General features: G+C 38.0%; 2 protein-coding genes across 5 annotated transcripts in view; one reads left to right on the plus strand and one right to left on the minus strand.

Moving 5' to 3' along the window:
• The window catches only part of LOC139695416 (bumetanide-sensitive sodium-(potassium)-chloride cotransporter-like), a 315,500-nt gene extending 294,476 nt beyond the window's left edge, over positions 1 to 21,024 (minus strand). Inside the window, exon 1 of one of the 3 annotated variants that reach the window (XM_071594163.1) lies at positions 20,446 to 21,024. In XM_071594163.1, coding sequence (XP_071450264.1) covers positions 20,446 to 20,907 — 462 coding nt within the window. In that variant the 5' untranslated portion in view covers positions 20,908 to 21,024. The remainder of the gene's footprint in view (positions 1 to 20,445) is intronic. The other 2 variants (XM_071594164.1, XM_071594165.1) reach the window with 2 other exon arrangements.
• Positions 21,025 to 21,087: 63 nt separating this feature from the next.
• On the plus strand, positions 21,088 to 26,470 carry LOC139695418 (immediate early response 3-interacting protein 1). 2 transcript variants are annotated; one of them, XR_011702311.1, is made up of 4 exons: positions 21,088 to 21,213; positions 21,392 to 21,490; positions 21,760 to 22,393; positions 23,453 to 26,470. XR_011702311.1 is itself a non-coding variant. In XM_071594167.1 (3 exons), the coding sequence occupies exons 1-3, from the start codon at positions 21,123 to 21,125 to the stop codon at positions 21,813 to 21,815; spliced, it is 246 nt and encodes an 81-aa protein (XP_071450268.1). In that variant the 5' UTR covers positions 21,088 to 21,122; the 3' UTR covers positions 21,816 to 26,470. The 2 variants fall into 2 exon arrangements, 1 of the variants encoding a protein (XP_071450268.1); XM_071594167.1 differs by having other exon boundaries at positions 21,760 to 26,470.
• The last annotated feature ends 1,436 nt before the right edge of the window (positions 26,471 to 27,906 follow it).

Consider the following 27,906-nt stretch of genomic DNA (forward strand, 5'->3'; position numbering starts at 1 on the left):
GGTTGGATGGAATGAAGGGAGGCAGGGAATTATGCGGAAGAGAGAAATGAGGTCGTGTTTTGTCTTTGTCCACCAAAAGCCCACCGTAAACGGTAGACTACCAAATAATACTAGTAATAATAGGCACCAGAATTTATATAAATTTTATATTGCATAATAAGATAATTAAGGAGGGTAAATAAACAATGTGACCCTACTTACAATTAATCTGCACGATTAACCGTTTAATCATTTCCGGAGATAATAGATTTTTAAATACATTTCTGCCATTGATACTATCCTCTTACTACAAATACCGCCTGTATGAATGCAATGACGTTTCAACCATCAGAGACCCAGAACGTAAGCGCATTCCATTGAAATTCATTTTCTTCCCAAACCCACAAAGGAACGTGACAAAATGTGTGGATTGGATGAAATAGGAAAATGTCGGTTTACACGTCAATGGAAAAAAAGACTGGGATATCCTCCGCAAAACCATGCTTGTAAATCAGCACAAAGTAAATTCATAAATATTTAAATGGTATTTCCAGGTATGAGATACAGTAAACATTACATATTTGCATGCAATATGATCAAATCTTCGAAATAATCATGATTGCAGGAAGACTCTTTAGATTTTTAGCAAAATAAGGATGCGAATATAATCCAGATGCACGATTATTTTACACGGCAAGGAGGCATTTCTTATTTTGATTAGATATTTTCGGAGTTCTCAACAGGTAATATAATCGGCAATATTATATGCAGTATTTTAATGACTTGAATACCTCTTTCAAACTTGAGTATCATCGGAATACACCTTAAAAATCTCCGAGAAATTATGAATCAGCAATGTTTGATTTACCATACATTAACAAAAAGAGTTGAAGAGGGACGATTTAAACACTCTAATACGAGCCGCTGTTTCATGAAAAAAAAAGAAATTTGTGAATCCGAAAGCATGCTACAGAAAATAATACTCCATAGAAATGCTACCAAATATGTTACACACACACATGTACATATATATATAAATATATAATTATACATATGTATACATATATATGTGTGTGTATATATATATGTATGTATATGTGTGTGTATATATACATATGTATGTATATGTGTGTGTGTGTGTATACATGTACACACACATACGCAAGACAATGGCCAACACAAACAGAAAGAAGCATAAAAAAAGATCCACGCATTCTGTTAATTTCGGTAGCACAAGTTTTTATGGGCATTGACCGTTAAAAAAAGTCAAGTGCCTAGAGAAAAAAATAAAACTTATATGAACTTAAATTATTTATAATTTCGACACTGTGTGCAAATTATAAGGTCATCTATATTATCTACTAAATATGAATATATAGATAAGAACGTTTTAATATTTTGTTACAGTAGCAGCTATATGTACATACTAAATGACGAATGAGCTGGATTATTTTCAGACAGAAGAATAAGGAGCTGCAGTATTATGTGAGCAGCAAAAAATACTCAAAAGTGCTTCAAGAGCACAGAGGTTATCTAATTACAAAAGTAAGTAAAATAAAAAACGAAGAATCAACTCATCGACAGTTCCCAATTATGTTTTGGAACGAATAATTTCATTCGTTGAACTTATTTTATGTGGGTTTAATCACCTAAAGTACTAAGGGAAACCAAAAGGAGAGAAAAATAGGCACATAGATCACAGGTAATGATAAACAGTAAATAAACAGAGTATAATTATCTTCCAATCGCAGTAAATCTGCTCGGATGCTGCTTTGAATGATTTCTCTCATTACCACATCCACCCCCACCCCCCGGGCCTAGCTCCTGTAACTTCATATAGCGATCTCAACAAGGGAGGATGACTATTTCAAACTGGCCTTCTTTTGCGAGTGTGCTCATTTATTGCTTAAGGTGGTAAACTCGATACCACTCTTTAAAAAAATAACCTCGTCAATTTTTTAAATGCCCCACACATCTAAAAAGAAGTTGTAAAAATATCTAAGGAGAACAAAACGCATTCAGGTTAGCAAAACTTTGACCCAATTGAAGTTTATGTGTGCCGTGGACCACAAGCGCAGCGAGCGGTTTTGCAACTCTCCTCAGTGTGCGAAGTAAATCAATGCATTTTTCGACACAATTATACCGGGGCTGCATAAATTACGCTTTGCATACGATCCCGATCAGGAATAACACAGGTGCAATTGCAAAGGTTTCTCGGGAGGTGAATTATAGCTAATTGACCTGATATTCAACATGTACGCCGGCGCCTCCTGTTTGCGCCCCTCATATCACAACCGTTCCTTCGCACATATCATAAATTATCCTGACGTTTCTATTTTCCTTCATGTACTCATGTATTCAAAGACATTCAATTGCACTTCCGGATTCCCAACCCATATCATTTTAAACCCTTCAACATCACAATTCCTAAAAAGTCTCCCTTCCCTGATATATCTCTCCCGTCTCGTAACAAGATTCCGACCTCATGGAGATCAGTAGGGAACGGCCATTGGCCATTAACGCTCCGATTGGTATCCAACTTGAGCCCAATCCGATGATCACACCTTTCCATCCCGCTGCAATCGAACCGCCCTGAAGATAAATAACCATCACCCACATGCAGGGCAGCGCCTCCGGGAAATGAAACGATTAAGAAGTTTAATGAATCTCGCGGAAGAAAATTACAAGATAGTAGGAAGATGAACTACAGTAAGCGCAAAAGGAGATTATTGTCATTACCGAGCCCATGAATTATTACCCCAGAGCATTAAGCAGAAAGCATAAAAAGTTGATCTCGAATTTAAATGTTCTCTCTGTCACGATGAACTTTAACTAGAGCCATTACGCCGAGGAAGATTATAACGGACTCAATTAGTGATATTACTAAAGTGAAACCAGAAGGATTAGCCGATGAGTTAATGCAATGATTTTTCTGCACCGAAAATATTCGTAATGGTTTGTTCGTCGATTAACTTACGGAAATTTCGAACAATCTCCAAATAGGACGCAGCATTAATTTCTTAAGCCTCAGTACGTTTGGCAGTTACGGGAGGCACGCAAGTACTATGCAAAGCAACAAGTAATTGTCTTTATCACCAGAAATGTTAACACGGAGAATTTTTCATTCAACACATAGTTACACAAATTGAATTTGGGCGATTGTCTCCCAGAATGATTAATCGGTATATCTTATCGTCCATTTATAATTTATGTGTAACACCGTGAAACTTATACAACCGGAAATGTCACTATAGACATTGATGGGTTCCATCGCGAAATCATGAGATCGTCAACAAAATTTTGCATTTTGACGGCGGGATCTTGCAGGTGAATTTAAATTAACCTAATTTCCTGCACTGAATGGAGAATTGCCGCCTAAGAATCCACTATAGTTAAATAAATATGTTTCCATAAAATTAACTTCTTCTACACCGGCACACTTTTATGCCTCCCTTTCGGTCAAAGGGCTACCTAACGTGCAGAAACCGTACACATGGTGTTACGGAAGCTTCGATTTATCAAGAGGCCTTTAAATATTTGTGCGGACATAGGGCCGAGGATTAAAAAAAAGGGTGTTCAGGTTATACGCGGTCGGAATCGGATGCAAAATTGTCGAATAAATTATGATATCTTTTTAAACTTTGACTAAGGTACAAGTTAATTGCATACCTAAATCGGTAAAAAGCGTAGCTACCTAGTGCATTTTTCGATACTTTCACCGAATGGATTGCAGTATCGCTGAATCTTTAGAGTTTAGATTTTCCTCGGTTACCTGGCGCGTATCTCTACGATATATTCATTTGCGATGTATTTATCAATGAATGCGAGAGAAGTGACAACTATATAATAATTAATATGAGTAGAAAAATGATTATTTTTACGAATTCACACGCAATTAATCTACATGCGTATACTTCATCCAAATTAATCTTTATTTCTTGATCTCTCGAGCCTATTGGGACGTCGCAATATTTTCCCAGCTTCGAACACGCCGAAAAATTGCACTACTTTGATGAAGATTATCGGGATACTGTAATATTTCCCATGACTTATGAATAAGATACAAACAATTGAGCATAAACAAGATCTTTCGTTCCCCATGGATTCTATCTTACTCTCTACGGAGAATCAAATCAGATAGTGGCCGTAAAACACGAGAACAAAGCGCTATATTTTCACCATTATATAAATTCTGATTAACTTATCACAGAACGAGAGATGGAATGATTTGGTTGGAGTGTTTCAATTTGCCCAAAGGGTACGAAATGGCCTTATAAAACCTCTAAAACGCCTAATACAACTTGTGATAATACTTGAAAGTGCAGCATAAATATATGTAATCCGCCAGAAAAAAATTCCAACCCGTACAAAACTACGCTTCATGTTAGTTTTCATTAGTATTTCCTTTAAAATTTAGTTATATTCCCTGTCGTCAACTCCCTTCGCGGCAAGGGCATTAATTACTGACCATTTGGGTCAGGGACTTTACAGCCGGGATCGTAAGCGCTTATTGTTGAATCATTGGATCTACAATTATACCACGATCGGTCACCTAACTAAATATGCCAGACAGACCATGCGGAAAATCGCTTCGCAAACAATTTCGAGTACCATTAAGGAATGCAGTACAGCGTGCTCGATTAATGATGAAACAACAGACACAGACGTAAGAATTCACGCTTGGGCCTTATCTCTTGACATTCATTCCTCGCTTTTGAAAATAAAATTCTCGGTGTGTCGTCATGTAAGGTCGCTAACCCACAATGCGCTTTATGGTTCGGAATGGTCGGCGAAAAAAGACAATTTGGGAAACGTTTCGGTCTATTTTCTCTCTCACTCCAGTCCCGCAGTTCGGCTCTTTATGATAATTGTTTTATCTTGTTTCCGATACGATTCGTACGAGGCTGTGGTAACTTATTGAGCCGTGGATTTAGCTGATGGCCACTGGAATTTAATCGCCAGTAATCAAATGGAAATGGAAGAAAGCAAAGGACTCAAAACATTCATGTCATTCACTTAAGAACGCCTGATCAATATTACCCTGAGGTGAAACTGGGAATACAGTTAATTTCAATTTTTATATCTGCTGTATATTCTGTTGAATATCATGTACAATGCGAAGTAAAGAATAGCTCAAGTGAAGAAAAGGTTCATGAAGAAGAGGCAACTAATTGCTCAAAGAACATTCAGTTACAAACAAGGAAGCAGTTCGTCAAAGCATTTGAAACATGGTATGGGTAGAATGCCGAAGATTAAATGGAGAAACAATTCGAGGCATGTAAAATTCGCCTATCAGGGTAGAGGGGCCATCTTCTTTCCGTATGTCGCCTATGGTTTCCCAGGAAGATCTGGTACCCTAAAAAATTACACAGTTCGCTTTCATCTGAAGGTCCCCGGATGGAGCAAGCGGAATTGAACGGCCCCTCCGGCCAGTGTCCCAGCGTAATAACCATTGGACCACCAGGCCCATTTATCATGCATACAAAATAATAATAAGGAATCAAAGCAATCCGGCAAATTGATTTCACAAGCGCTCATTAGTGAAATTGTATATTATTCACTGCTTAAGCAGCACGTCGACTTGCAGCTCTTCAAAAAATGTGGTCTACATTCAGGATCATTGCACAAGATGAGAGCTTCAAAAAGGGGAAATAATCAAGATACCTGCTCGTTCTGAACTGTAGGAAGTGAGAAAATGGAGTAGACCTAGCCGAGACAACTCCACCGACTCACGCATGCGATCTTTAAACAACCTCTTTATGTCAGTAATCGGATATTTATAACGGGAAGAGAAACTCCGGGTGAGTTGATGGCGCACATCGAAAAACCACCGAAGCGCTCGATACGAAAAACATGACTGCCATTCCTTTAGGAAGTGAAACTAAAGAGGCTGTGATACTGACGTCTACCCTTAAAGGGCCGAGGTAGAGGGAAGGGGAATATGGGGAGGTGTTTAGAGATAAGAAACGCGAAAACCAGTATCGAATAGAGAGGAAATATTTGCAGAGATAGAGCCTCGGGAAGGGGGGGTGAACAATCGGGGGACCATTTTAAAACCGCAGACGTACAACTGTAATGACCACTTAAAAAGAGATCCAGAGACGAAAAGGATAGGGAACGGACGGTGGCAAGCGATAAAACAACTGGTTCGAGAAAGAGGATTTTAAAAAATTGCAAAAAACTGAAGTAAACCAACGGAGACGGTATAGAGGAGCAAAATTAAAAAGTTAGATTCTCAAGATACCCCATCCAAAAGTCTGGGAGTCGTGTGATTTCTGTATTGACGTATTATGATTTAAATTTTTTTTATTTTGCTGGAAGATCTGTTGCCAAGTATTGTTCGTGTAAGATCCTATATTTTTGTACTTGATGCGGTAATTTCTGTTTTGACAGTAGTAGTTGAATGTGGCACCCGAAGGCACACAGTATCAAATATCATCCATGTGGAGATAATTTTTCCCGAACAACACTGAAGAAATGTTCTATAGATACTTTTTCGGTATTCGATACCAAAACCACAAATTCAACCACGCATTATACCAACCATTCGAGTGCAAATACGGGAACAAGGGACGTGCCCTCGAAATTTCTAGTGGTTATAGCAATCGGTGTTTAGATTTTCCGGGGGATAGGAAAACTCGATCACAGTTCAATCAAGAAAAACAAGACAGAAATATCACCACGCTCAGAATGATATTCAAAATAGATTTATAGACCAGCCAATAAGAGAATAGGTACCCAAAGGAAAAGATCGGATTACAAATTCCTCCTACTGCCTACAATGCAATGCTGCGACGTAAAGATTCTGTATTACTTCCTTAATCTCCATATTTTGCAATAATACAATGCAAAACCGAGAAATTTGCAGACATAAAACTAGCTGAAAAACGGTCAAACTTCTTAAATTACGTAAGTTTTGAGGATTTAAATACCTAGATTTTTCAGTGAAAATATTTGCTGAAAATTAGCCAAAATATCTCAAATTCAGCAAAATTTGTCGCGCTTCTTCTACCGCTTCCTTTCCTATGTAAATAGTTTCAAACCAAAATAGCAGTGACAAAGGGCATAGCTAAATATCCACGCTAAAAAACGTGGGATGAAAGCCGTTGAGGAGTATTTTCAATGTGAAGAATACGTAAATCAAGACTTGTGATGTTGATGAGGTGGATGGTGAATTGGCAGGATTGGTAATCAAGGCAGAGATTCCTGTTCATTTCCATTTCTGACGTTTTGGTGCGTTAGGGGGAGTCATACTTGCAAGTTAGTACTGGGATAGTGTGTGGGTACTATACGAGCAAGGCTATCAACACAAGGACCAATAGTTTTTTTAACTGAATGCAATATCTTGTCTTTGGAATTTAGTTCTTAAGAACCATATCTTCCATAATGTCTACGTTTCCTTTCAACATTATAATATCAGATGAATTGAACTGGGTTAAGTGTTAGAGCAGTATTTATTTTTGTTTTAGTAAATGGCAAGAACTTTTATTTGAATGTATATCTCAGCTTTTTATGATATATTTCAACCAATCCACAGGAACAGTGCTATTAGGATTTACCATATATTTTTCATCTTTTTTAACAAATATTAATGCAATTTACTATATTTTTCAAATCGAGCAAGAGACTACCTGAATGTCAAGTAAAGAATATTCCGCCAATATTTTTAGATTAAAATGTCAGGGAAAATTTTCTGGAATTTAGAAAGCCAAGCAATTCCTTAAATTTGCTCAAAAGTGGATTAAATTCTGTTCAGAAAACATTTTTCATTTAAAATATTTATTTTTTTCTTTTAAAATATTTCAGAAAATTAAGGAGAGCATATTTGCAAATGTAGTACTATTCTGGGTCTGTAATATTACATTATCAACTATACAGAAGAGCGAAAGTCTTTCTACGAGAACAATCTCTGTTACGAACATAAATAGTGTTTCGACTATGAAACGAAAAAACGAATTAGAATTAAATTCTCGAAACACACATGAAAGATACCATAAAAATGTCTTGGTGAAAATAACTATGGCTGCAATACGACCAGAAAGAAAATCCAATTAAGAGAAAGGGCTTGTAGCTCTGATATGGCGTAGGATTCCACGATCGAATAAACAAACAGAAATTAGTTTAGTTTTTTTTAGAAATTTTAGCCTATAACTTACTCAACTGTAGTTAAATGTTCATTAGTGATACAATTAGTTTTTATCTTTGATCAATTATCCCACCGATAGAATAACGCTGACTCTGAGCCCATGCCACCTGATTCAGGGGTTAGGAGAGGGGAGGCAGATACCTTTAGTAAGGTTATAAATACAGAGAATAAATACTATACCATACAATAAGAGAAGATTTTACACTTTTCCACAACACAGATCTTTCTCTATCTTTCAATATGAATTCCTACTAAGACATCAACCCTGATACCGTGAACATTATTAGAGAAAATGGAATTGAAATTAAATTCGCACAAAATGAAAGTAAAACAGCTGATTTTCCTTTCCATCCTCCTTCAGACCCACATCTCCAAAGCTTTCAATCTACGCCCATTATTTCGCTTCAACGACCATGTTCTCATGCCGAAAAAAATCAATCGACTCCGCATCTAAATTTTGACGAGCCCTTTATCAAAATTCTTTCTCAACGTGCCTGACATCAACCCTCTTCTTTTTGTAATCATCTTTGCCTAACGCAATTCTTCGGGTCAAGGTAGTCCAGAGGTAAAGCGTTCGACTACTGACCGGAGGGCCCTGTTTCGATTCCCAAGCAAGCCTCTCTGGGCACCTGCAGCTCCACCCAAGCTATGCGATTTTTAGGATACCAGATCTTCCTGGGGAACCATAAACGGCACAGGGAAAGGCATTATCCACCTACCCTGAAGTGTAAATTTCACACGCCTTCGGGCTTGGTACTGGGTGAACTCTACCACCACCTACCAAACCGACCTTCGGGTTGATTACTAAGTTTATGGTTCTTTCATATCTCTATAACATTGACCATCTTGGCCCAAACAATTCCAAGATAAGATAGGAAAGAAACCCGCTCTCGTTTTTGCCCTCCAATTTTATGTTTAACTTGGCCTGCTTCTTTCTCGACAAACCTAATAAGGCTTTTTTAGTTTACATTGATCTTCATCCGATACCCATCATACTAATATTTTAATGCGCTCTGCATTGACTTTAACCCTTGGGCTAACGGGCAAACTAAAGCTTGATCATCCGCAAACCTGATTATATGGATTCTCGACAACATATATATATATATATATATATATATATATATATATATATATATATATATATATATATATATATATATATATATACTCATATATACAGAAACAGATATAAGGAAAAGGGATAGGAACACATATAAAGGACGAACACAATAAAGGTGGGGAATGCGGAATCGAACGGATCACAAGAGTAAAAATATTTCCTTGACCGGGACTCGAACCTCGGATCTTTCCACTTGCCGGGCGGATGCTCTTAACCACTTGAGCTATCGAGGATAGTCAATTTACCCTGAGATCCGTGGGTCTAATATGTCGCCAAGCGCCCCGATTCTTTCAGCCAAGAGATGGCGTCAGGGGGCAGTTTCACCCACCAAAGGAGAAATAGACAATACACAAGGAAAGGAAAGGACAGTGGGTTAGAATTCATACAACATCATACAGGAAAGGAACAGTGCGTTTCGTGGCACGCATAGCCAGAAGAAAGAGATGAGCCACATTGGCCAAATACACATTCGCCGTTTGGCGGGATTTCGTGTTTGAATGTGTATTTGGCCAATGTGGCTCATCTCTTTCTTCTGGCTATGCGTGCCACGAAACGCACTGTTCCTTTCCTGTATGATGTTGTATGAATTCTAACCCACTGTCCTTTCCTTTCCTTGTGTATTGTCTATTTCTCCTTTGGTGGGTGAAACTGCCCCCTGACGCCATCTCTTGGCTGAAAGAATCGGGGCGCTTGGCGACATATTAGACCCACGGATCTCAGGGTAAATTGACTATCCTCGATAGCTCAAGTGGTTAAGAGCATCCGCCCGGCAAGTGGAAAGATCCGAGGTTCGAGTCCCGGTCAAGGAAATATTTTTACTCTTGTGATCCGTTCGATTCCGCATTCCCCACCTTTATTGTGTTCGTCCTTTATATGTGTTCCTATCCCTTTTCCTTATATCTGTTTCTGTATATATGAGTATTTATTCGCCGTTTGGCGGGATTTCGTGTTTGAATGTATATATATATATATATATATATATATATATATATATATATACATACACACACCTTGAAAATACCTGGTGATAGTGAGTCTCACTCCCCCGCCTAGCACTGCCCAGGGCGATTGTCCATCCGCCACCCGCGGAGTTTGAGAGTGCAAAAATGGCCATGTATAAAAGTGTCCTCCCCTCATTATTGTGTTCAAGCAAAATTAGGGCCATTAGAGTCAACTTAGGGCAAGATTTAAAATTGAAGCCCACCGAATTAAATCTGCAAATATTGTAACAAAATTGATTAAAAGGATTCAGGATTTCCATGACATCTGAAATAATTAAATATCATTTCAGTTAATACTAGAGCAGTGCCACTGCTTACGTAAATAACGTCATCGACATAGGCTTACACACCTTGTGCAGACGCGGTATTATAGATGAAAAAGTGGTTTCCGGTCGAGGTTTAACTTAGCTAACAACGGTAAGCTCGATTTTCGTGAGTAGATAAGTTATTATAGATGAAGTAAAATTTTGCATGAAATGTTAAACTAAGCCAGCAACGCAAATATCTCTAACGAAGAATAACGTTCTGTGATGAATTCTAATTTTTTCACTTAATAAGTCCGATTTTCACTTTCTTGAAATTGTAAAAAAGTACCCTCAAGGCTACTAAATCTCAATTCTTCCTACATACCCTTTTTATATCACCCTAAGTACCAATATTACCTCTGCAATTTCAGTAGAAGAAATTTATGTGAATATTCTGAATCATTAAATCAACTCAATGATGAAACACAATCTCTTTCGAGAACACACACCATTTAAAACGCGATTTACTCGTATTTCTTTTCACAAGAGAGTGCCAACCTTCGCCTTGGTGAGTGAACCACAAAACACTTGCCTTGCAGAACGAGCGAACTTCACTCTTTTTTTTTTGCTCATCGATCGCAGAACCAAGTGTGCAAAAAAAATCAAATTTGTACGGAGCGAAGTAGGGAGGTACCGAGTGGAAGCAAAACATAAATGCTTTACATGTACATATTAGCAAAAGCTAAAATGAATGTTTCTGTGGCTACCTCTTAAGTCACTCCTCATCCGGTTGTTCCGAGAGAACTCCCACCCAACCGCTCAGAATCCTCAGGTGTCAAAAATAAAGGAACTGTCTCTTTGCCTCGAATGGGCCAATCTGATATAACAAAGGGCTTCATTAGTGGCAAGGGAGATCCTCTATGATGTCCGTCAAATCGTAAAAAATATACCATCTCAAGGCCAAAAAATAAATAAACCCACATTACACCTGACTGGCTAGATGCGAGTGTTTCCCTACTTCCCCGTACTCATTGAAAAAATAAGCTTCATCAACACTTACGTTAAACCTACAAGCGACTGCACGGATGTGTGGCGTCAATAGGTCTTAGGGAACAAGGCATTTATGAATTAATACGCACGAATAAATGAAAATATTTATTCGCACATGAAAATACGCGAAGTAAATACGTATGCGGAATTTAAGAAGGGTTTATTGCAGTGTGGGGTGTTAGGTCGTGTCTTAATAGGTGACACTAAGAATTGTAGCCGTGATCCGTCTGTGTTCAACCAAAAGCTAACTTAAACGGACGAATACCAAATAATATGTTGAATAAATAAATGACATTCGAAGAATAAGTTTTTCTCCGAATAAAGTTGCACTTCAACTTCAAAGAGGGAAGGTTGGGGGGAAGAAACTTTAGTCAATCATCAGTGTGTATGAGAAATCGGGGTTCCGCTGCTCCACTCGCACCCTTCGACAGTCATTGGAATCCCTGGCAACGGAGCGGAAAAGACGGACAGAGGCGCCCAACTGAGGAAAGAGAAGCGGGCGATGGTGGATGGAGGCCTACGGCTCATGGAGTACACAGACGCAGAGCTTACGGCAGTCGCCTTTCTTTTATCACTGTGGTGAGAGTTCCCCTATCCCCCACTCCGCAGAACCCATTTCCCCTCCCTCGCTCCGTGGGTCATCGCCTTCGACGTCCGCCAGCATTTCCTGGGAGAGGAGGCGATTGTTGAAGCAGACGCCTCGCAAATCGTGCGCGCCCATGCCTTTTATCTACCCAAAGGGAACCGCAATAAATAGAACCGGGAGAAAGGAGGTATCGACTTCGAGCCAAGGCAACCAGCGCCTTCGACTACGAACCGACGGCCAAGGGGAACAAGACGGTGGGACGACTCGATAGCGCCACAATAAAAACCAAACCTCGCAGGTACTCAAGAACCCACAGTAACTTGCGACAAGGGGAAACCCCTATAAACTGAGTGAGAAACACCACGGAATCCTTGGCTGATTAACCTGACTTATTACGGCAAAATATAATCATTAACTAGTTAGCCTAACGGTAAAAGTAGATTATTGATGGATCATTTCTAAGCTCCACTCAACACGACACAAAAAATATACCCCAAGATTACAATAAACCATTATTAAACTGTATATTTTCCAGCCTCACTTCATTTCGTCCAATCAACATTCTCCCCTCTACCACAGCATTCAACATTCCATTGATAATCAAAATGATCTGCAACCATTTTTCCTGCCTCCTTTGAAATTTCTCCCGTAGAAACCATCTCTTCTCCCCTAACCTGCTTAGAATGCTTCGACTATTTGCTTTTCGTCCTTTCCACTTTTCCCAACCTCGTCCAGACCCACATCTTAAGACCCCGCAACCTATTCTTATCCTCTTGCCTCAACGACTAAATAATACCACTGAAAATGCCTGTCAATTAAACCTCTCCTTGAATTAGGTTATGATTTGCAATTTAACTATTTCATTGAGATCCTTCGCCCGAAAAAAGAGGATTAAAAACTCCAATAATCATCTACGTTCGCTCGTTCTGAAAGTATTATATTTCTTGGCCACTTTTACTTTTAGAGTGCTTACGGTGCATGAAAGGGTAGTCGCCGCTTCGCTATTGCATTTTGTACTAAAAAAATGCAGACACACGTCATAAAAAGAGATAAATATTAACGGCTTGCTAAAGGAAAAAGGACAAGCTAGTGAAGTGGTCACAAAAACAGTAGCTAAGCTGATAGCAGATAATTCTGCGTCAACTGATTCTCGTATACAAACATACGAAAGATAACAAAACTATAGTCAGATAACCGAGCAGATGACGAAAATAATCCACGAGGTCTTTATCCACAACCGCATGGACGAACCTATCTAGGTTTTGTGGATTTGGTGAAGGCTGAATACATGAAACGTTGCTTCGAAACAGCAAATGTCCTCATGCGGAAGATTTTGACCTAAGTCACAATTTTTGTGCAAAACCAAATGTCATTAAACCAGCGCCTTCTACTGCGACAGTTCAAAACTAGGAAGAACAAATTTCAGTTAACAAGGTTACTACATTCACTATCAAAAAATAAAAATTTGCAAAATAAATTGTTTTTCGAATTCTTAATATCAGAGACGCTATTACAAACGAGTACTTTCAGTGTTTTCGCTGACGGTACATTGGAGTCAACTACGTCTTAAATGGTAAAGCAATTCCATATTTTTATTAAAAATTGTCTCACACGTTAAGTTCACATCCATTTTCTTTATAAAACCTGAAATTGGTAGAACTTATACAAATTTGGGCTAGAAGTATATTCAATGAAATAGATCGAGGAAAAATAGGAAATGGTGTCAAAGCGAAAAACCATTTATGAGAAATTATCTCAATGTTTACCAGTAATTCACCGTTACGTCTAATGCCGGAAATTCGCATTCACAAAAGATATAATTGCTGTAAATGAAGTTTCTTTTCAGGGCATTTGGAGGCCAACGTAGCAAAGGCTTCAGAAAAAGGCGTGCCTTCACGGTATTGTTCACCCATCGACACCCCAATACGAACCCTAATTATTCTTAAATATATAACAAATAGCTGATTCCAATTCATTCTAAAATGTATATTCTTTTGCTTCAATGCTACTACTTCACTTCTGACAGACAAGGAATTAGGCGAAAGACAGTACCGAAAAGTCTCACACTGGCCCTAAATAAAAGAATTTTATCCATCCACCTAACATAAAGATTGTAATACACGTATGTACACGAAACACACGGATGAGAAAGGAAGTTCACGTTATGATTGATCGATACCCAAGCAACGGAGCCACTATCTGGGAAGCGAGACCGCGTTAGCTAAGAGTGGGTGGCGACATCTGCGGTATTTGTTACCGCTCGAACCATCCCGCGCTTTTATTTCGACGGTGGACACTGACACAAATTGGAATATTAACCTAAAATAGGGGGCACTTTTGAGTCAGCTGCAAAATTCTCCGTGGTCTTGAATGAGTATAAATCCAAACCGGCTTCCCAAATAAAATCTGTCGCATACACAAGCAGTTTTTTAGCCTACTGTAAGAACAACATATGGAACTTCTAACAATAATTAAGCCAGACCAAAAACAGTATTAAGAATAAAAATGTGGCAATAGAACTATGGGAAGATGTTTAGATAAGGTTTATGCGGTAGTCCAGTTGGTAGAGCGCTGGACCGGAGGGCCTGAGTGTACGCAATAGGTGAGCTCTACCCTCACTTATCAAACCAACCTTCGGGTTGATACCTGTGGTTTCACGGATTAAATAGGACAAGTACATGTTTTCTTGACCGAACTTGCAATCCAATGAAAAGTTCAACCAATGGCAGCACCCACCAGGTGCTCCAATTAATAACGAGAACGCAACAACCCAAAATATTGGTGCTGTTATCTAGTTAGCTGCGATGGCAAGGTATCTCCCAAAGCAATGACCAAAGGTGGATTGGTATCCCCATAAATATAAAACTGGAAAATTAACAATTACCATAAGTTCAAATGACAAATTCATTCAACAAGAAGACAGCAAGGGCAATCACATCGACAGATTACCCACGAATTCTTACGTCTTCAAAATGCCACCAAATAACACCCGCATGCTTCATGGACGACCAGTCCAATAGGTAAACATGGATGGTCAATCGCTCAGAAACATTAAAAAAAGTTCATGATTTTTCAATTTAAAAAAACTCGGCAAACAAATTGGGAAAAACAGAACGATATTTGACGACGTCAGAAATAAACGTGGTGCCTTCAAGCGTCTTCTGAAGTTCTCCCAACCTTTTCTTGGCAAGCTACTTACGCTGCAGCCATCAATGTTTTAGTCACAAATGATACCAACGTATTTGAAACCTAACCACATTTTCTTATATACTATCAGCCTTAAGAATAAAATATTATACGTGTATAAAAGGGATACCTTATTTTAGCCCCTTACCACGATGTGTGAATTTCACACGCCGCTTAGCTTTGTATTGGGTGAACTCTACCGACACCAACCTAAACATACGAGGTAAGAATTACTTCTCGTACATATATATATACACACACACACATATATATATATATATATATAAAAAGATTACATATATATAAAGATTATATATATATAATATTGGGACGGCACAATAGAACACAAATAAAATAGTAACATTCAAAAGGACCCTCATACGGTAAATTGTTTGAGCTTTCGGCCTTCTTCAAGTAAGACCTATTTTGTGTTCTATTTTGCCGTCCCAATATAATACTGCTCGTGTGAGTGTTTCCGTGTACAATATACAAAAAAAGATCTCCCGAAATGAAAATGGTGAATCAATTCGCCAGGTTCTCCGAAGTGGACTCTTAGGCATTTCCTACGAGCGAAACAAAAGTCGTTCAGCCTCGTTGGTAGGCATAACTAACAAAACTTACCGGGTACATAAAACGCAATAGAAGAACCATACGAATTTGAGATCTACGCAAAAAAGCAATTTCTCAAAACTTTTAAGACATTTAAACGCAGCGTTATTATTTAATCAATTAATCCATTTGAAACATTAAGAACGATCGGGCCCACGGATTATTGGTACAACAAAATAAATTTCCAACATAAAATAAATTCAAATTAAGGGCGCATCGTTCATGACAAAAACACAGGACATAATATTTACAAGGTGGCCATGGTAACAATGTATGTCACTTGCTTATTGGAATAAATTCCAATCCAAACTTCACATAAATAATATTTTCCAAGAAGGTCAACGATGAAGTATTATCTTACAGCGGTGGGAAATCCATGAAACTTTCACAAGCCATTTTCACCTTGGAACTGCTATCCTGTCGTACAACTAGCGAAATAAAACTAACTAAATAAAGAGATGATAGAGCGGCTTGATATACTTATTTTTTTACATTTAGAAACTTCCTGACACGAGAAACGCCAAGATAGCAAATATTGATATTTTATCAATATCCCCCTTCCAGATACCAAGAAATCTGAGGAATGGGCTACAGACATTTCTTTAGTGACGAAGACTACTATAACGGTAGGTCTCAAATTCAGCATTATGCATTACAATAGCTCCCTGATTACTACTATTAAAGTCCAAATCCAGTTCGAATTCAAGCAAGGTATTCTATCGATTTAACGATGAGTTTCTTACGGCCATTTATGACTATTTACCATAAGTATTTCGAGAACTTCCTCCAGGGTACACAGAATGTTCATTATTTTTAGTGCACAAGACATCAAATGGCATGATACTTACCAAATACGCATCGGAAAGTGCGCATAAGAAAGTTGCGGGATAGATAAAAAAAACCCTGTACTGTATCGGAAACATATCGTAAAAACCCGATGTTTATTTTCTATTCCAGTCCTATGCCAGTGAAGTACACCTTAATTTTTGCCACTCCATATACACATGGTTGTAGCATTTAATTGCTCTCAAGTTAAATTACATGATGCGCTGATGAAGATTTAAAAACTCATTTTTGGCATTTTTGGAAGTTTCATAAACAAGAGATGGACTTTTCGGACCCTTGCGCTTCTGATAATTAATAAAATGTTGATGGGGAAGTATTTATGGGGATTGGAAAAAAGAGGTTACGAATCGGACAGTTCACCTATGCGGGGAAAGACTCATTTTCATGATGATCCGAAGCATAATCTGTGGGGGGCCTCTGAATTTAACTCTCATACAACCCTGCGATGCCTATTTGTCCGTTTATTAGTCATGATATTTAACTAGACCCTAATACCAATGGTAAGAACAACATTCGTTCCGACGAGATGATAATTTCAAAGAACTATGGGAAATAACGCGATAGTCACTTCAATGGGGTCATCCGTTGAAACCCACCGAAATGCAAGACTTTCACCGGTTAAAAATTATTTGCTTTAACCAGGATTCGAACCCAGTATAAAAACAGTCAAGATGATGATTACTTCTTCAAGTTTCATCAAAATAAATGTCAGGGAAACCCGCACGCAAGTAACTTACAGCGACATACTACCTTGATCAAAAAGTTCCCGGAATAACCACCGTGTGGCGCTCCCATCGTTCCGATTTGAGTTCTGTTTTTTTGTTAAATTGGTACATCTGTTGTTGATATTCCCTTTAAATCTTAGTGTCATAACTTGACATTTGCAAAAGTTACGTAGCCAAGAGTACATCTATCTGTGTGTGTTGGCGATTTTTTACAATTGCAGAAATGGATTTAAATTTGCAACAACGAACTTGTATTAAATTTTGCGTAAAAAACGGATTTAGTGGCGCACGGACGTTGGAAATGTTGGAAAAGTGTTTCGGCAACGATTCTCTAAAAAAAACGGTCGTTTACCAGTGGCACGAGCGGTTCAGAAGTGGTCGTGAGTCAATCGAAGATGATGAACGCAGTGGCAGACCATCGACATCGAAAGTCGGTGAAAAAATTGATAAAGTAAAAGAAATGTTGGTCAATAACCGCAAATTAACCATCAGAGAAATAGCGGAGGACTTGAACATTGCCTATGGATCCGCCCAAGACATTGTGGTTAATTATTTGGGTTTCCGTCGTGTAGCAGCAAAGTTGGTGCCAAAAGACCTCAATTTCATGCAAAAAAAGAGACCGTGTTGACGTCGCAAAAGACATGATTTGCGAGGCTGAATCCGATCCCACATTCATCAAAAGGATCATTACTGGAGACGAGACGTGGGTTTATGAGTACGACACGCAATCCAGACATCAGGCAAGTGAATGGCGTTCACCAAATGAGCCGAGACCAAAAAAACCACGTCGTTTTCAGTCAAAAAAGAAGGCAATGCTGACGGTTTTCATGGATTACAACGGTGTAGTGCATCATGAATTTTTGCCAGAAGGCCAGACAGTAAACAAAGAGTATTATTTGGGCGTTATGAGACGTTTGCGTGAAGCAATTCGCCGAAAGAGACCAGAAATTTGGGCAGAAAACTCGTGGATTTTGCACCATGATAACGCACCGTCGCACAGTGCTATCATTATTCGTAATTTTTTGACGAAAAATGCAACAAATACCATCCAACAGCCACCGAATTCACCTGATTTGGCTCCCTGTGACTTCTTTCTGTTCAATCGAGTTAAAAAACCATTACGGGGAACGCGTTTTAGCAGCCGAGAGGAAGTAATGGAAAAATCGCAGGAAGCACTGATGGACATACCGAAAACCGAATATAAAAAATGTTTCGAGGATTGGATCAAGCGCTGGCATAAGTGTGTTGCAGTCGATGGGGATTACTTTGAAGGGGACAATATAGATTTAGATGAATAAACTTGTATTTTTAATTTTCTGAATAAATTCCGGGAAATTTTTGATCAAGGTAGTAAGACATGTTTGTGGTATTGGTAAATATCAAACAAAAACTGACGCCTCTTTTAGGAGAACATATGCAATTTTTGAATTTATTATTTTTCCCAACAACGATCAAAAAATCTCCTAGATTAAATTATAAATCATATTCAAATTGAGAAGAAGCAGTCTTGTCTTGATCAAAATACTGTACTCTGATAAGTTTGAATAAAATGAACATAAAATAACCCTATCCAATTACTGCTCGAAAAATATACCATCAAAATACGAATTAGTTAAGGGTACGACACAACATAAAATGTAAAGGGAAAATATACAAAATTGCATTACGCTGGGATAGGCAAAGAGCGAGAACGTTTCCTTCTACTATCGCCAGCTCCTGAGAGGCGATATGCATATAAACAAAAGTTTTCGGGAACAAGATCCAACTGGAAAACCGAGAGGGAAAGGGAACGGAATTGACCTCCACTTCCTTGGCGTGTGAATTTCATACAAGGCAAAGCCTAGCACGAGGTGGGCTACATTCAGCTATCAAACATGCCGCCGGATAAATTACTGATTTTTTGTGGCTCTCGTGGTATTCTCAAAAATGTTCAACTGCAATGTTACATTATCGCCGCTGTAGGAGTATGCAGATAACGTTCGGACAACTAAATCAAGAGCTTTATTTCCCAGTTGAAAAAGCGTTAAAACCGTTTTTAATTAACACACATTCAAATCGTTTAAAATGTAAAGGGGTGGGATTGAAAGGGAAACATTAACAGAGGCTAAAAAAAATAGTACTATCGGTGAACGCTTCTTTAATGGTAAATATTATCAAATTTAGTGTTGACATAAAAGTATCTTTGAAATTAATAATTCAATTCATCCAAATCAGAAGAATAGTTCAAACTTTGCTACGTTGTTTACAATCACAACATCAGAGGAAACAAACACTTTAATGTGCGCGCAACACATTTACCCACCCAACTATTCATTATCAAAGCGCATCACATCACATCATAGGAAATCATTCTTTCTAAAGGAAAAAAGCTAATTAATTCACTTGAGTGAACATGATTCACAATAACTTGGTGATTTTACAGGAAAACGATATACTATCTTAAATTAGGCGGCAATGCCGCTAGGCGATAGCAGCGTCACTACTTGTTTAATTTGAAAATTAAAACAGTTAAAACTTTCTGGCGCCTAAATACACAAATGAAGAAAAGTTACAAAAAACTAAAGTTCTAGTGATTCAGTTCGGTTAATATGAACAATATTAGCATGATATACTCCGCCCTTTACGATATATGCACAAAAAACAATTTATGACGATCTTTAACGCACGAAAGGGCCAGCACAAGGAAGTTTTATACCGCCGTTCCGATAGCCTAACAGTCACGTCATTTCAAAACGATGACAGAAACAAAGTTTCAAAAATATCTGAACATTTTCAATGCTTTATAGCGAATTCACAAATTACCTATACGCATATATTTTCCATTATGAAAAAAGAGAGGCTAAGTAAAATATGTTATGCTCAACTTCTCATATTTTAAAATAGTTTTCCTTCGATATCAGCAAGGACCTCTGAGTCCCCAGTAAAATTAATAATGTAATTAATTCTGACCTTTCCATGAAGAGTTTCATTATGTAGTTCGTCCAGGGTAGGCCGGTAGGCTGCCTGAATTGACATGATGTTTCGGTAGTTGTCGAGTCTCGGCAAAGCTTCTCGGGTGAAGTGGCGAAAACTTTTCGCATATCTTGTATCATAGCCTGTAGACATTTCATGGTTGTGAGAAACCACTGTGGGGGATGCTCCTCTGGCGCCGTCGCCTCCAGCTCCGTCGTTAATCAAAGCCATTTCTTCGGCAGCGTTCGAAGATTTTCTCTGTCCACTATCTTCGTCTCCAATTGCTGTATACCTCTCAACAACATCATCTCCTTCATTTAGCGGATCCATTTCTCCATTGGTAGAGGCAGCACCCGTTTCTACACGGTTTACTTGGAATCGAGTTCGCCGGTTGGCCATCTCAACTCCCCAGGAGCTCTTTCTACCACCTTCGTGACTCTTCGATGTTTTATCTGCCATTTCAAATGCGGAAAAACTTTTTGAGTTATGTCTTCGGCCTCATACGAAAAATAAATATCACCGACAACCTACACCGAAGGAAGACTTCACGCGACTGAGCACGTTGACGCTAACCTGCTAACCGAGCGCAGTAGGATCGATCTTATGTTTATATCGCGTAGTACTAATTCTGCCGTGTTCCTGGTCGTGGCGTTGTTAGTCGTGCAAGTGACAGCATGGCGTTTACGTTGTGGAGTTTATTCGAGGCAACATTATTATGTTTGAATGCCGTTTGTGTTTTGCATGAAGAGAGGTTCCTCTCAAAGAGTGAGTCTGTATAATTATTGTTTTAGAACTGTCCAGAGCTTTATGTGCATTATGATCGGAAATTCCCCTCATTACACTAATTTCATCTTACATGATTTTCATGTTAAATTTTAATTAAGTCTGGTTGATATGTGTCAAAATGCCATGAACTGCTATTTCACATACCGATTTTTTTTAGTTGGATGGGGTGCCAATCAAATTCAGGGGTTCGGAGAGCAACCCACGGCTAAGTCTCAAATTCTTAACCTCATTAGGTCAATACGAACTGTTATGAGAAGTAAGTATGGGGTCGGCGTTACTCCTGTATAAAGTCAATTACCTAGAAAAAGAAAATTTAATGATATTATTGTGGAGGAAAATTGAAAAATCGATTCAATTGTCTTGTTATCATAGGAAATTCAAAGTTACCATTATTATTTTCATACCTCGTTTGTCATAGATGCTCGTATGCATCACTTCATGTTAAATACTTTATATTGGTAATTATAATGAAATACAAGTTATATTAAACCATAAAGATTCCTGATATGCTATTTTTATTTTCAGTACCTCTTATTTTCCTAAATATTGTGACAATTATTGTGAAGTTAATTCTGGGATGATAAATGGAAAAATGTATCCAGGAAGTGCATCAATACGGCCTTTCCTTGTGCCATGAATGAGAAAATACTTGGGGTGATGTAGTGAGTGCATCGTCTAATGAAGTATGAATATTTTTGATATTTGTTAGTGAAAACTCACAGTGTGGAGCTACCATGTTGTTGTGCTGTGCTAAGGATAGAGTCCTTCAAATAAAGAAGACACCAAAGTATATTATTTACCAAAAGTTTGCCTCATATCTGATATTTGCCTTTAACTAACAATATTGTGTCGAAAGAATAATTAAGGTGAAAATATACCATACTTAATACGACGAAGATATTGCTGGAAATTATTGTTTATTTTGAATGATGAATAGCATATGACAAATGTCTCCATGTTGTTGGGATGCGGTTGACTCGGCACCCAATCACATAAACACAGTGTTCATGGCATTATAAATTAACTTATCAACGATTCTTCCAGTAATGTAAATTTTCACTACAATAAACATGATTATTTTACTGGTATAGCTTGCAATTAACTATCACTCCGACTGCATCTGGCAACATAATGTCATCATCTTCGGAAAACTGTGTTTGTAAGTAGAGACATCAACATTCAAATTTTTACTTGATTATCCCGTGTGTTCTTCTTTATTATAATTAGCATTAATCAATCGGTTTAGGGTAGGTTTTGCTGGATCACAGCCCTACACATTACGGTCCATAGAAGCTCTAACTGACGTTGCACAAAATATCCTTGAATTCCTACTACAGTTCATAATATAATATCCTTTGTAAGGGTAAAAAGGGTTTTTGAAGGAGATAACCTTAAATGTGAAGTTTTGGTGTTCCCAGAAGTCATCTTAATTGTTGCTCTTTCAAAATTTCAGCAACATTTAGTTCTATTACTTAAGTGAGTTTGATGTTTAATTTATTTTTGAGCATGCTGAATAGTTTGGATAAAAGAAACAGTTATTAGTTATGTAATCTATATGTTTATTTTAATGATCCATTCATGGTTTTTGTCCAAGTTCGTATTAAATGAAGGTTTAATGGTTTTATTTCAATGAGCTACCAGGTGTATTGGCCCTTAAATCTCGAAACTATTATACTGGCCACAGACAGCATCAGTCTAATTTCCTCTGTGTATCTAATTTTTGTGGATGAAATGCTAAATGGTGTTTTGCTATCCCATTTAATTGATCAATTCTTGAAGTGTGTTGAGTTAATTTAATGGGTTTAAGCTGGTGTTATTGCTTTTCTAGAATTTATACATTACTGATATAATCCCAGTCAAGGTGAATGATTTTTACACTCTGAAATTGCTGCATTGAAATGCACATTAATGGATTACCCCGTTAAAAGTTACTGTTGTGGCATCTCCCGCAGTTTCTTTGGAATTACTGATATAGTTAATATTAGCTATTAAAGTCATGCTTCAAAGGCAAGGTATGGTACTAATACGGTCAGAAGTTGTGATGTCCGGGTATGCTTGCCCTGTATATAAGGGAAAGAATTGGAGAGAGTAATAATGTTATGTATAGCAGTTGTAGGTCATCATTCCAAGTTTGACTCACTTCTGGAGTGCCGGTAGTGAATAGGATTATCATAATGTCTAAAAGTATGAGAATGCTTTCAAATTTCTTTTCATTTAGGGGGTCTGCAGGCCAGCACTTGTGCCTGACTCATCCATAAACACAGCTGTTGACAAATTCCAAAGAATCTGTTGACCTTATTTATGCTGTATATGGCCAGTGCATCAATGGGATGGTGGGAGAAAATATGGATGGATTTCACTTCCCTGATTCAAATTCTGAACATTTGTCCAGTGTTCATTTCTGAGTTTGGATGTGTAGGTATGGATAAGCAGCAAGAAATTTAAGAACTGAGGGGGTGGTAGGAAGTTTTGTGATCAATGTTTTAAACTCATCTTTGTCAATTCTAAGAAGTGCAAGAGATCTTGTTTCAAGGTGAATTGACACTCAGCTTCAACATTGGTGAACCATATTAGATGAGTGATACTCAGAAACCACTAAGATTACACATTAACAGATTCACAAGTGGATGCTGGTCACTGATTTAACATAGACCATAATTCAAATAGCTTCTTAAGGGAACCTTTTGATTATATTGTGAGTAAAGATATAAGTTCACTAAGCTTCCATTGCAGATGCAGATTCAGTTCATAACTTAGTAGTTATGAAAAGTTGTAAGAGGTGTGTTCAAGTTTTACTTTTTTCCTGACTTATTACTTTGACGCGAGAAGAAAAAGAAAGTTAAAACATTTTATTCTTGACATAATCTCCCTGTAGATGCACCCACTTTTCTCTACATGAAGCCATGGTTACATGGCTGCTGAGAATTCTTCTATATGGGGTGCCTTATGTGCCCAGTGGAAATTCCTGATGGTCCATGGCCAAGACTTCTTGAATTCTTTGTCACACATGACGTTTAGCCTTCTTTGAACTGTAATGAACCCATGAATGCAATTTTCCACATCCATAAAACCATCATTGCATGTCTCACTCACTCAATTGACGATGAATTTTGATGGGTGCTCTACCATTCAAGTGGAGAAATTGGATGATTAGATGATATTCTTGCCCCATGATGCCATATTAAATTTTCAAAATACTTCTCACTCTCTAGCAGTGGCTATTTGAGCTATTTTCATTATTAAGTGCAGTCAACCATGTTTTGTGGTCATAGTAAGTACCCACTTACTTCAAGCTCTTCCTTATCTATGTACTCCCAGTCGTAAGAATTGGGATACCTTAGAACTTGAGTATACTGTGTAAAATTCAAGTGATTAAAGTGAAATGTTGTTAAAAAAGTGGAATGAAGAAGCTTTGAAGTGAATGAAAATAATTCACATATCAGTCATGGGATTAACATAATTTCCATTTACCTCATTTTTCCATTTTGGGAATCATGTTATTTTCCTTAAGTAGGAAATTGTATAATAATCCTAAAGTAATTAAGATCTATCCAAGAAAAGTTGAATCGTGAGGTGAACATAATGGGGATCCATTTACCTGATTCATAAATAGCTGCTTTGAAATAATGACATTGGTCACACAACAATTGAAAATTCATGGGTAGGAATTAAAAAAAGCATGAAGACTTAGTGGTTCATTAAAATTACCAATTATGCCAATTCACTGGCAATATCAATGACCTAATCCAAGTTCCACGGTACATCAGCAGTAAAGACAATTGTGGTTTAATAGCTGGATTGCCAAATAGTTTTACCATTTATGATGCCACCACAAAGGTTAAAAAAATTTTATTGACACATATCTCCCTTTTAAGAATTACTTTTATTGTACATATTTTCTCACAACTGACCCCCTAGCATATAATTGAGTTGACTTATAGGGTATTATGTAAACACACCAGTCAGGGAGAAAGATCTTTTTACTTTGTACCTCAAGCATTTGCATACATATTCATATAAGTCAGACTTGTGGTTTTTCTTGTACCCTTCTCTAAATAAAACGGCCTCTTTAAATGAAAGATTGATGCTCCCAGAAGTTGACAATGGAGCACACACAGAAGGGCAAAACTGTACATTTAGGTTGAAGAATTGTATAGTTATAACTAAAACGAAACAATGCATGTCCTCCTATGGTGCAGGACACTACAGCTAGTTAGCAGAGGTATTTTTAAAGTGAGTTTTAACTTTTTGTTATGAAAACTTCCCAGAAGTCTTGTCTTTTGTAAAGCTTGTTATCTCCAGTATTGCAGATAAAGTTTCCTATTTTCGAAAATGTAAGGTGCATAAACTATATTGTGTATGAAAGCCATTAGGGAAGAACTTAAACAACTATTTTTCTAAAAATCCCTTGTTCAAAACGACTTGTAGACAATGATCATATTATAGACTTAACTCATGTATTCTTGGATTTCTAGTGAAATGAGTGCAGGCTGGAGGTACTTGAGCAATTTGATATTCTGAAGGGTATTCATTCTAATTGCAAATTTGTCATTTAGTTTGGTGTACTCATCCTATGGCCTTTTATTTTCCCTTGACCTAATGGGTTAACCAACTTCCTCACTATATTATAGCTGCTTCTTTCACTCCTTGCCACGGTTTCCTCATCCTCATACCCCATTTGTGATTGGAATAAAGAGTTTTCTGAAGAAAAATCATGTGTTGATTTCACGATGAATTTGTTTCCAAAAGATCTCTGAAACCGTGTGAATTATTAACCCTGTGATTACCAAGATGGAAAGATATTTAATTTTGCTCTCTTATGTAAATGCATACCTTGATTACTTATCACATAGCTACTGAATGTGATCTAACACTTTTATAAATCTATTATCTGAATGTAGTAAATCATTGTAAAAGCCTACAGTTGCTTCTCATGAGCTGAAGTTCAGGATGTATGTATCCAGTGCTTACTCTTTGTGGCATGTAAAAACCACAAGTTCAATTTTACTTCTTGTCCTGGTGGCACTAGCTCGAGAAACTTCAAGCCAATATCCACATGTTGGACCTGCTGATTTGTCTAATTGATGATATATTTACGCAATAGATTTTACATTGGTTAAACCTGTAAAATAATTGCATTAAGGATTACTGAATGGAAGTGTTCTATATCCGTTTTGGTAAATTATTATCACTGGGTATAATTCCATCCTTCATTTGTTCCACTAATCATAGGTTTGATATGAGGATATAGGTATGATATGTCTTGACGTTAATAATGGTAGATGGTACCAAATGTAATCTTGTTTGGCTGAATTAGTAAAGTGTGTAGCTTTATTCAATTTATTTTAATTTAATCCATGTTTTGAAAGAGTTTTTTTAATTGATGGGAATATTTAACTGCTCAATATCCTATGATCAGCACCTTGCTCAAGTCTAATTGCTGACCATAAAACACGTAATGGTGTATTGTGTTGAAAGAGCATATACAATGGTACAACAACCCATTTATTTGCCTCTCCTAGCAAAACAAAACCCGAGACCTGACATTACAGTAAGTCCCTCTTCCACCAGCATGCTCTCTTCATTATGTCCTACATGTCCATCCTAGTCCTAACTTTTTGTTCTTGTCCTAGCTTGTTTAAAATTCTCCCCTCTATCAATGTCTTGTACATCCCATTGGCAGTTAAACTGTTCTGCATCCATATTTTATACCTCCTTTTGATTTCATCCAACAATCCTCTCTCCTCCTCCATCATGCCCAGCACTTCATTGTTTTTCCATCTGTCCATTTTACAATCCCCATTCTTCCCCCCTCATAGATTCCAAAAGCATCCAATCTATGCCTATCATATTTCCACGCTGTATGAAATGATGCTCATATCAAAATTTTGACGAGCCTTATCTAGCCTTTTCTTAACATCCTTACTCAATGTCCCTCTCATCAATGATGTGTATATATTATATAAATATATGATAATTATATATCTGGGTAGTGGCAGTCCAGGGGTAGAGCATTGGGCTACTGACTGGATTGCCCGGGTTTGATTCCTAGGCAAGGCTCTCTGGGTACCCTCAGCTTTACCCAAGCCATGTGATTTCTCCGGTTCCAGATCTTCCTAGGAAACAGTAACTGGTACAGGGAAAGGAACACCCCCGTACCCTGGTGTGTGAATTTCACATGCTGTCATGCTTAGTACTGTTGTGAACTCTACCATCACCTACCAAACTAACTTTAGGGTTGATTACTGTGTTTATGATTTTATGCTACATATACATGTATATCCCTCCCCGGACTACAACCTTGACGTGGTGGAAGGGCTTGTGCGTTCCGATGACCCCTAGAGCTGTACTGGCGGGAGTAATAATTATTGTTCCTGGTAGGGTCACCCATGCCAGATAGGTCGAAGGTTAGGAGCCAGACGAAAGGTAGTCCACGCAGCGTCTGTTCCTCAGTGAGGCGGCTGCAATGGCGTCTGACCCCAGTGGGGCGGCCAGTAAGTGATGGTGTCACGTTAAAAACACTATTGAGGAAGGCAACGGGAAACCACCTCAATTATCATTCCCTAGAAAAATATGATGGACAATAGAGATATTTTGAGTCCTGGCAACCACGGGGCTCGGCCCAATCGGCCGTGTGTCGTGCCCGGCAGCGGGGGAGGCAAGGCTTCCGCG

This window comes from Hetaerina americana, unplaced genomic scaffold, assembly GCF_022747635.1.
Source record: "Hetaerina americana unplaced genomic scaffold, ioHetAmer1.1.p SCAF_6, whole genome shotgun sequence".
Taxonomy (NCBI): Eukaryota; Metazoa; Arthropoda; class Insecta; order Odonata; family Calopterygidae; genus Hetaerina; species Hetaerina americana.